Source organism: Apaloderma vittatum, unplaced genomic scaffold (genome assembly GCF_000703405.1).
Source record: "Apaloderma vittatum isolate BGI_N311 unplaced genomic scaffold, ASM70340v1 scaffold22583, whole genome shotgun sequence".
In the NCBI taxonomy this organism is placed as follows: domain Eukaryota; kingdom Metazoa; phylum Chordata; class Aves; order Trogoniformes; family Trogonidae; genus Apaloderma; species Apaloderma vittatum.
The window spans coordinates 6714-16860 of record NW_009706693.1 but is presented as its reverse complement, the minus strand read 5'-3'; the positions used below and the strand labels follow the sequence as shown (position 1 = coordinate 16860).

Genomic DNA, 10147 nt, shown 5'->3' with positions numbered 1-10147 from the left:
GATAAAAACCTCTTCAGCCTCCTCCCAAGCCCGCAGGACTTTGAAGAAACTTTTCCGAAGCTTCGAACACATTTTTCCCTCGTAAATTTTTATTTTTTTTTAATTGCACTAAAAAGGAACGTTCTTGCCCTCCCAAGTGACATCGGGGTGAGAGGGATGGGCTGGGGCGGACACAGCAGAGAGGTGACACCTTCTCATTCCTGTGTTGACGATTCCTGGCTCCTGTCCATCCCCCTCCCCCTCCTTTGGGAATTCCTGGTTTCACAGCCAGGACCCTCCTGCTCCTTCCTTTCTCCAGCCAAGCACACTTAGAGCATGGACACGGTGAGATTTTGGGGTGAAACCGGCCGTATTTGGGGTCTCTGGTTTTCCTGTTGTTGAGATGATGGGAGCTGTGGCTTCGATGCTGCCCGTGCTTTGGGGTCCCCTCTCCTGGTGGGGTTCAGTGTCACACGTGACTGTGGAAATGCTGGGAGTCCAGCTCCGGGCTCCATGCGCTGGGTTTTCCAGAGGTGTTTTTAACCCCGCGGTGAGGACACGTCACCTCCCAGACAGGGCAGGAGGACAAGCAGCAGGATCAGAGAGCCCAGCGTGGTCCATCTCCAACTATGCTTCATCTCCAACTATGCTTCATCTCCAGCCATGGTTCATCTACTGCCGTGGTTCATCTCCAACCTTGACTCGTCTCCAGCCATGGTTCATCTTCAGCCATGGTTCTTCAACCTTGATCATCTTCAACCATGGTTCATCTCCAACCTTGGTTCATATTCAACCATGGTTCATCTCCAGCCGTGGTTCATCTCCACCTTTGGTTCATCTCCATCCAAGGTTCACTTCCAATGTGCCTGCTCCTTCACAGAGCCTGGACATCCCCGTATCCCTGCACAGGGATCTGCCACCAGATGGGGCATGACTCGGGGCAGATGGATCTGCTGTCCCAGAGTCAGTGAGGGCTGAGGCTGAGTCCCTGCCCCACAGCTACCACCCCACGGCACTGGGGACCTTCACCTCTGCCATGTGCGAGTGCCTAACTCTCCTGCTGTGACCTCGCAGAGCCTTGAGGAGATCTGGAGGGCCTGTGAAGGAAATGTGGCTGTAGGTGTTAGAGGAGCTGCAGAACCTCTCGGGATGAGGCTTCATCTCTGGGTTAGGACACGAAGAACTTGGTCATTTACATCTTTCCATGGGAAAATCTCATCCAAGTCCAGCCTAGGGAAGCTCTGAGGTGTGGGTGGAAGCCCCGGGGGTTGTCCATGGCCTGAGGGAGAGGAGAACCCCTGTGGAAGAGGGATGCATGTGTGGGCATTGCTGCAGAGCGATGGGGACCGACGGCTGCTGAGCTCTTGGGCCTGTTTGGTGGGATGTCCGGGTCCTTAGTGATGGAGCTTTAAACCCAGCACCAACCTGATGGTGAGATTTTATCTGGATTGCTGAGAGATGTCTGGAAACACCTAATCTCTGCTGTGTGTCTGTCAACTCTGGACCCATCATGGCTCTTGTGAGAAGAGAGGAGCTGATGGAACCTGTTTTCTCCTTGGTGGGCTCCATCCTCAGTCCCCACTCCATGGCTTTGGCAGGAAGGTCTCCTCCATGGTGTGTTTCCCACCCTGGGATGCTCATCCCAAGACTCTGCCCTCACCCCGTCCCGGCACAGGGTGGGTGACGGTGGCCAACGCTGGGATGAGGGATGGGTTTGGGAAGGAGCCTGAAGGGATGGGAAAGGGGGATCCCAGATCCCAGGGGGTTTCTGAGTGGGACCAGGACGTGCTCATTGCCGGAGGGGAGGGTGGGTTTCCCTCTCCCCTCAATGCAACTGCCCCATCCAGGGTGAAAATCCAGCACTTCACTGAAGGCCTGTTGAGGTCCAGGAGAAGTCCTCTTCTCCTGCAGAGATGCACGTAAACTGATGTGTCTGCAGGAACAGAGAACATTTATGGAGAATAAAAAGTATATTTTCAAATGTGTAATGAACTAACCTGGGAGCTTGTATCTGAGGGGGGTTTACGTTCACTCTGTTTTTCAGATGGGGAAAATGAGTCACCAACTAATGGCCAAGGGGAGATCATAGAATCATAGAATGGTGCAGGCTGGAAGCGACCTTAGAGATCATTTAATCCAACCTCCCTGTCATGGGCAGGGACACCACCTCTGGACTAGACCAGGCAACACATGGGGACCGAGCGGGAATCGAACCCGCAACCTCGGTGTTAGTCATTCTCAGCACTGCGCTCAAACCACTGAGCTAACTGGCCCCCTAATTAAGAACTGGAATGAATTGCATGGTGATTTTTCACATTCTGAGGGAATTAAAACCTTTTTACCATCATTCCTGCCCAGGTCTCAGCCTCATTTTTCACCTAAGCGAAGCGAAGGGTGGAGAGGCTGAAAGTGGTTTCCTCAAACCTCTTCGGTGAGAGGTTTGTGGCCTGAGACCCTGGGAGAGGGGCCAAGGGAGGATGGGACCCACCACCACGGATGTGGGCAGGGATTCTCCTGCTGGTAACGGCATCTCGGCCCCATTGAGATTTGGTGAAGGGTGTGTGACATGGAAATATTGGAATATTTTTGTCCTTGTAAACCCCTGGGTGCCCCTCCACCAGCCAGAAACATCTAAAAGGACTTCAGAAACCTTTTGAGAAGCACCTCTAAGTCTTCTCAATTGACATAAACCCCAGTCTTATAACTCTGATGGACTGATGCTCTCTGGTTGTGAAACAGTTTTGGCCAACCCGAGCTTAACCCTCTCTGAGAGTGAGGTTGAACTGACAGAAGCGATTGGGCAACCAAGGTTTTTTTGTTGGAATTCAGTGAACCAAGCACCTGCCATCGGCTTGGAATGATCGATCGAGCTGAAACAAGGGTCTTCCTCAAGGGCGTGATGTGTCAAGGAGCTCGTCGGGCTTTGTCATTGCTGTTAAGAGGCTCAGGATGACAAGTTGCAGCTCAGGGAACCCGGTTTGGAGTTGGGCTTCCAACACCAACAACGGCTTTTGTTTTCCTTAGCTCTCGAGGGAGTGTTTTGAGGCAGGTCACGGTGGTGGCAAAGAGAGGAGGGCACCCTTCCAAGTGCTGAAACAATGAATAGAATTTAAAAAAAAAAAAGAGACTTCTCCACTCCCCTGACACCTAGCCAACTCCTTGAGCACATAAAAAGGGGCTCTCAGCCACAGCACCCACGGGACTCACCTCCTCCTGCCTCCGAAGCTCCTCCTGCTCACCGCACCACTCGGCTCTCCTCTCTTCAACGAGCGACCGACGCCGTCACCATGTCTCGCCAGTCCTACGGTCTCAGCAAGGGGTTCAGCTCCAGCTCCGCTTGCTTTGGAGGGAGGAACAAGGTCACGTTCAGCTCGATGTCCCGTGCAGGGTGCAGGGGACCTGGCAATGCTGGGGGCTTCAGCAGCAGGAGCCTCTATTCCTTGGGAGGGAGTAAAAGTATCTCCCTGGGAGGATTCAGTGGAGCTGGTGGAGTCTGCAGAGCTTTTGGGGCTGGTGGCCAAGCAGGCTTTGGCTACGGTGCTGGGGCAGGATTCGGTGGTGGCTATGGCAGTGGCGTCGGAGGTGGCTTCTATGGAGGCCTCGGTGGTGGTTTTGGTGGCTTTGGTGGAGGATTTGACTATGGGATCGGAGGGCAAGGCTTTCCCACTTGCCCACCGGGCGGCATCAGGGAGGTGACCATCAACCAGAGCCTCCTGGCCCCGCTCAACCTTGAAATCGACCCCGAGATCCAGAAGGTGCGAACGCAAGAGCGGGAGGAGATAAAGAAGCTCAACGACAAATTTGCTTCCTTCATCGACAAGGTGAGGGTGGCGTCAAACCCGGGGCTGGGAGGCGGAGGTCTGAGCTCGCCGTGGATGGTCGCAGTAATAGAGAGATACCTATCCCATAATGCCCAGAGAGACAGAGGATGCCAAGATCACCCCAAAGAACCCCCGTAGACAGCAAGGCTGGAGAGGCGACATTATGGAGAAACCCAGGAAAAGGATCCTTGGTCCTTAAGACCACAACATTGGTGCTGAGCTGTGGGACTGTGGCGACCAACATGCAGACCATCCTCAGAGGACTCTCTGCTGGTGGATTCTGTCCGTTCATGCGCTGAAGGACTTCAGGTGTTTTGGCCTACTTTGAAGGAGAAAATGCCAAAGCCCTGAAGTTCGTCACTTTTCTCCTGTTTAGAGACCATGAGATAGGAGAGGGAAGGTGACCCACCTTTGCCCCCTCACCCTAGAGCTGTGGTCCCACCTGCCTGGTGGGATCTTGGGGTTATTGCTCACTGGAGACAAGAATAGGCAGGAATGAGGAAAAATTATGGAAAATGTGGGGCAAAAAAAAAAAAAGAAAAAAAGAAAGACGTTTTTAGGAATGGCCTGACTGCTTTTCTACCCATCAGGTCCGGTTCCTAGAGCAGCAGAACCGAGTCCTGGAGACCAAGTGGAAGCTCCTGCAGGAGAAGGGTGGGACAGTGACGGGTGGCAGGAGCCTCGACCCTTTCTTCGAAACCTACGTGAGCGGGCTGAGGAAGCAGCTGGACTGCCTGTCCAATGAGAAGCATCAGCTTCAGTCCGAGCTGAAGAGTTTCCAAGACATGGTAGAAGACTTCAAGACCAAGTACGTTGTTCTCGGTATAGCTGCATCTGGGTGGCGAAAAAAATAGAGATTCAAAACCTGACTTTAGGCAGTCAGAAAATCGAAAGAGTCATGAGAATTGGCAATGGTTCCCTTGTTTCAGCGATTCGAAAATGTCAAAGGTTTTGGGGAGGTTTGCATCAGCGGAGCTTTGACAACGGGTGGTGATTTTTCATGGGATTTCTCAATGTTTGTTGTGCGTCTCACAAGCGCAGGATCCTCCACTATTTGTCTTCCTCACCGAAGAGTCCACACTATTATGACTGAATGAACTAATCAGATCAGTTGCTAAATCCTACTACAATTTCCTCATGGATTCCTTCTTGTAATATCCTTCACGATTCGAAGCTCAGAGCTTTCTTTAAAGGATGATATACGGGGGTAAAAAAATAAAAATATAGTATCTTGTTATTATTTGTCCAGCGGGGAAAATGAAAACAAAGCCTGGAGAAATGCTTCCACTGAAAGAGTTACAAAAAAATGTTGGGAAGGCAAATTTGGGGATCATCAGGACCCCCTTGATCTACTGAGGCTGCAAGTTGAGAATCAACTTTGTTTTGGAGGTCAGCTCCACCACTCCATGCTCTGCCCCGACGAGCGGTTGGAGATGGTCCCTGTTGATGAGCTGAAGGTCCTCGGGTCTCGTAGAAGGAGCTGGAGTGGCCATGGCCACCGAGAGCTCGGTTTGGGCAGAGGTGGAACTTCTCTTTGGCAAAGCCCCGGAGATGGCAAGAGCTTGCGTAGGAAGGCGAAGCACTAGTGCCCGTCCATAAATCTCCCTCCCTCATGGCAGATCTATTTTTGCTGCGTTCATTAGTCGGAGGCCAACAACGCCCTGTTGCCAGCAGCACCCGAAGCCAAAATAAGCAGATTCAATCTCCCTCGTTATAACCAACAGGTACGAAGAGGAAATAAACAAGAGGACAACTGCGGAGAACGATTTTGTGCTCGTAAAAAAGGTAAAGTCCTTGTTGGTTTTTTTAAAAAATTTTTCTTTTTTTTAATATCTTGGGTCAGGGGGTGTCTTGCTCACACTGGTGCTGGTTGGTCAGATGGGACCTCCCCAGTGGGTACCTGCCACGGGGCAAGGGAGCACTGAAGGGCTCTCCGTTAATTGCCTGGGTGGAACGGGATGTGCTGGGCAAAAGGTTTTTACTTCCCAATTTCTGCTGCAGGATGTGGACGGGGTCTACATGACCAAGGTGGAGCTTCAGGCAAAGTTAGATTCTCTGGCAGATGAGATCAACTTCTTGAGGTGTCTTTATGAAGCGGTGAGTGGTCCAGGAGCTTGTGGGAGGGGGATGCTGGGATGGAGAAGGGTTGAGGCTCCACGAGGACTTGGTGGCAGGACTAAGGCCAGGATGGGTGGGAATTGCAGGAGCTGTCTCAGATGCAGAAGACCGTTTCCGACACCTCTGTGGTCCTCTCCATGGACAACAACCGAAACCTCGACCTGGACAGCATCATTGCAGAGGTCAAAGTCCAGTATGAGGAGATTGCCAACAGGAGCCGAGTGGAGGCTGAGACTTGGTACCAGAGCAAGGTGAGTCCACCACATGTCTCTTGCGAACACCGATGTCCAAGGAGGTGGAAGAGTGACTGGTGGGAGCTCAGATCATGCCAAGGCCTGGTGCTGATCTAGCCAGGCTGGAGTTAGCATGTGCATGATCACCTTGGCTCGCCTGGGGTGGCACGGACAGCTGTTGTGAGGTTGTGGCGGACCTAACGTGCTCCTCTCACTTCTACCTATCAGTTTGAAGAGCTGCAGGTTACCGCTGGCAAACACGGAGACAGCCTTAGGGACACGAAGACCGAGATTTCGGAGCTCAACCGCATGATCCAGAGGATAAGGGCTGAGATCGAGAACGTGAAGAAACAGGTAAAGGTTGAGAAATGGGTGTGAGCTCTTTGGTAAAGCCCTTCAGAGCTGCCCCAAAAGCAAATAGTCTGGTAGAGTCACTGCAGGCGGGAGGGAACCTGCCCTGTTTGTGAAAAGTGCGAGTGATCTGGGGTGATGGGTTCAGCCCCAGCCAACTGCCTCTGCCCCACCCATCACGTCTGTGTCTTGTCCTCCAGTGCGAAGTTCTGCAGACCTCCATCGCGGACGCCGAGCAACGCGGGGAGGTGGCCCTCAAGGATGCCAGGGACAAACTGGCCGAGCTGGAGTCAGCCCTGCAGAAAGCCAAGGCTGACCTGGCCCGGCAGCTCCGCGAGTACCAGGAGCTGATGAACGTCAAGCTGGCCCTGGACATCGAGATCGCGACCTACAGGAAACTCCTGGAAGGAGAAGAGTGCAGGTTGGTGGGGGGATACAGGAAGAGCTTGGTTGCATCCCGCTAATTCAATGGGAAGAACGGTGTTGGGGTTACCCATGGACTCTGATCCTCTAGTTGCTGTTATTTATACCCTTGATCTGATGGACCAAGACTGGCTTCATGGAGCTGGGCCTGTCCAGAAGCTCTGACTGGGGCTGACGTTCCACCTCTTTTCCTTGCAGGATGTCTGGAGAGTGCCAGAGCTCTGTCAACATCTGTAAGTAGGGTTCCCATGGGAGTGATCCTCCAAAACCTTGGTGGTGGCATCAGGGGTAACCTCATGCCTTCTGTTCGTCTCTTGCAGCTGTGGTGGGAGGCAGCAGCAGCTCCTTGGGAGGTGGACTCTGCCTTGGAGGAGGAGGATTCGGTGCTGGAAGTGGGAGAGGCAGCTGTAGCACAGGCGGTGCTGGCTTCTGCTACAGCCTGGGAGGGGGTGGATTCGGCTCTGGAGTGGGAGGAGGATTTGGTTCCGGAGGGTTCTGCTCTGTGGGAGGGTCTAAGTCGGTGGTGGTTGGGTCTGGCACCGTCGTGAAGAACACCAGCTCCACGTCCAGCAGCCGGAGGGTCTAGGAAAGTGAGTGTCCCTGCCCCCAGCACCTGAAGGAGAAAGGAAGCAACGTTCATGAAGACCACTACTGCCAAAGTGATGGCCGTTCACTTCACCCCCCACTGGGTTCAGAAACTGCCTGGAAGAGTCAAACTTGGCTCGATTCACTGGGCAATGACCGAGATCATCCACGGCATCTGGGACTGCTCCCCTCGGGACGCTGCCAAGCTGTTCGTCACTGGGGCGCTGAGGACTCGTGTGGGAGCAGGACCTTGCCCCCAGACGAGAACTTCCTAATGGTGACTGGTCCCAGCTGAAGACACCCCTTACCTCACTGCTTTTTTTTTTCTTTTTCTGTGTGTTTTGATTTTCACCCGTTTTCTTTTGAAGCTGTTGTAAAATGTTTAGTTTTGCTCAGGGTTTTCCTTTTCGTTGCGATCATAACAATTGTGCTTGTTTGATTCAGCCTTTCTCCTCCAGCATGTGACATACCCCAATAAACACCAGAGGCACTAAAGCTCGTGTGGTTTTCTCTCTGACCAAAGAGTTTCATGTTGCAACAAGACTCCTCTTTTGCCCAGAGCTGAAAGTCTTTGCTTGACTTTCTCTTGCCCTTTGAAGTTTGCATTTAAAGGAACCAAAGAAAACCTCTCTCCTTTCCTCTCTCCCCAGTCTTGGATGGTTTGCAGGTTTGGCAGGAGGGTGGAGGAGGTTCTCGTGGGGTTGAGGCGGTTGGGTCAGGTTCTGTGGAATGGTCTGATCCGGCTGGGTCTGTGAAACACGCAGAGTTGTTCTGTGAAATATGTCTGTGTCAGGGGTGGCCAGGTTGGACCTGGATGCTTTTTTCCTCTGTCCTGGGTCTCCTGGGGCGACAGAGTTGGTTGGCCCCGTTAGAGCAGAGTAGCCTTTGGAGATGTTAGGAGAACTTTTTCTTCCTAGGCCCTTTCCTTGCTCGTGTTGGCCACTGTGACTAGTCCACCTCGGACTGACCACAGCCTCCACTGGCCTCCACTTGGCCTTGCCGGTCCTCCAAGGTGGTCCCAGTGCTGTGGTGCCCACAACTGGTGCTGTCATGGCAGAGACACTGCACAATCACAGGTGCTTTTGGAGCATCTTATAAGGGATGCAGTGGGAGAGGGAAGGGTGGTCGTCACCCCTCCAGCTAACCCAGAGCTAATTCCTCAGGATCCATGATGTTGGGGCCAGTTCTGCAGCTTCAACTGTTGACTGGGCTGGTTGCTTTTAAGGCATCTCCAAAAGGTGGCTGAGACCATGAGAAGAGCAAGGTCTCAACCCCCTGCCAAGCCCTACCTTTCCACAAAAGTAGAACTTTTTTTTTTTTTTGATGATCTGTAAATTCAGAGCCAAAAATCTCCTGGTGTGGTTTGACCTCTTGCTCAGGAGACCTTGAATCACACCCCCGGTCAACCGCAGACCGGCTCCGCGCGCCGAGTGAGTCATTTCATTGCTCCTCCGCTCTGTTCCCTGAGACAGAAACCTGCGGAACGTTGGGAGGTGCCAGCAAAGGCGTGTAAGGACTTGGCCGAGGAGGTGGTTTGGGCAATGGTTGACTACACTAAGTGAGTTGTAAAGGGACCTGAGATGGTGTTGAATGAAAAGACAACGACTTCCCTCAGAGCCACCCCAATCCAGCTGCCTCTGTGTAAACTTGCCTCCAGCAAACAACTCCTGACATCAGTGCAGAAGAGACAAAAGGCTCCCAGATGTCTACAGCTGGGACAAAAAAGCCACCCAGTTCAACATCCAAAAGCCTTTTGTTCCTACCATCGCACCGGCAATTAGGGGAAAGTTCTCCTGAGCTGGACCGAGAGGTGACGCAATTTCTGCCTTTCACCGGAGGAGCGAAGAAAACATTTCACGGGGCCTGAAATAAATTTTGGTGAAGTTTGTCATGATTCCACACCCCCCTTTTTTATTTCCATGGAATCATCACAGAACAGATTTTTTTTTGGGGGGGAAGGGACCTTCAAAGTTCATTTTCCTTCCTTGGGTACCTCCATGTTTGAGATCCCTCCATCCCAGGCTAAAGCTGCCCCATCGGGTCAGAGCTGGGTGATGATGTTGATACCCAAACCCTAGTTCGATTTCCTAAACTTGGCCATGACTCAACCCAGGTGTTATCCCACACAGATGCTTTCTGATCGTTCCGGATCCATGGAAGCTAGGAAAAAAACCTCCAAAATGCCCCCCAAAAAGCATTGCCAGGTATTTGGTGACACAGAGAGAGGTGAGGGAAGGTGTCATGACTGGGTGTGCGTGATGGTATCTGCAGGAGTTATGAGGCCAGGGCACCCTCTGGTGTGGTGGGTGGTGGTGGAACATCCTTAATGGGTAAACCAGAAGTGGGCTTCACAGCCCGGGTTTGTGGATATGGAGCTGCCAGGCCCTGCCTGTGATTTGCCACTCCTCCAGATGGGTTGAGAGATCCTCACCCTGAGAAGGGATGAGGTGTTGGTCAAGTCTTTTGGGTCATGGTTGAAGTCACGTCTGAGGTTGTGCTCCAGAACCTCCCAGGCTGGGCAGGTGTTTGTCCCAGCTGTGGCATAGAATTATAGAATTGCCAGGGTTGGAAGGGACCTTAAAGATCTTGTTCCAACCCCCTGCCATGGGCAGGGACATCCCCCACTAGATCAGGCTC

The 10147-nt window shown here is 52.6% G+C and overlaps 1 protein-coding gene across 1 annotated transcript; it reads left to right on the top strand.

Annotated features, from left to right (window-relative positions):
- Positions 1–3266: 3266 nt before the first annotated feature.
- LOC104271279 (keratin, type II cytoskeletal 4-like) lies at positions 3267–7511 on the top strand. The gene is made up of 9 exons (XM_009865898.1): positions 3267–3800; positions 4391–4608; positions 5525–5585; positions 5802–5897; positions 6005–6169; positions 6380–6505; positions 6703–6923; positions 7124–7158; positions 7246–7511. The coding sequence occupies exons 1-9, from the start codon at positions 3267–3269 to the stop codon at positions 7509–7511; spliced, it is 1722 nt and encodes a 573-aa protein (XP_009864200.1).
- The last annotated feature ends 2636 nt before the right edge of the window (positions 7512–10147 follow it).

What these genes read in the sequence shown, in the direction of transcription:
- LOC104271279 (XM_009865898.1), top strand. Translation starts at nt 3,267, where the DNA reads ATGTCTCGCCAGTCCTACGGTCTCAGCAAGGGGTTCAGCTCCAGCTCC. An exon ending in AGACTTGGTACCAGAGCAAG is followed by an intron (nt 6,170 to 6,379) that starts GTGAGTCCACCA and finishes TCTACCTATCAG; the next exon opens with TTTGAAGAGCTGCAGGTTAC. An exon ending in CCAGAGCTCTGTCAACATCT is followed by an intron (nt 7,159 to 7,245) that starts GTAAGTAGGGTT and finishes CGTCTCTTGCAG; the next exon opens with CTGTGGTGGGAGGCAGCAGC.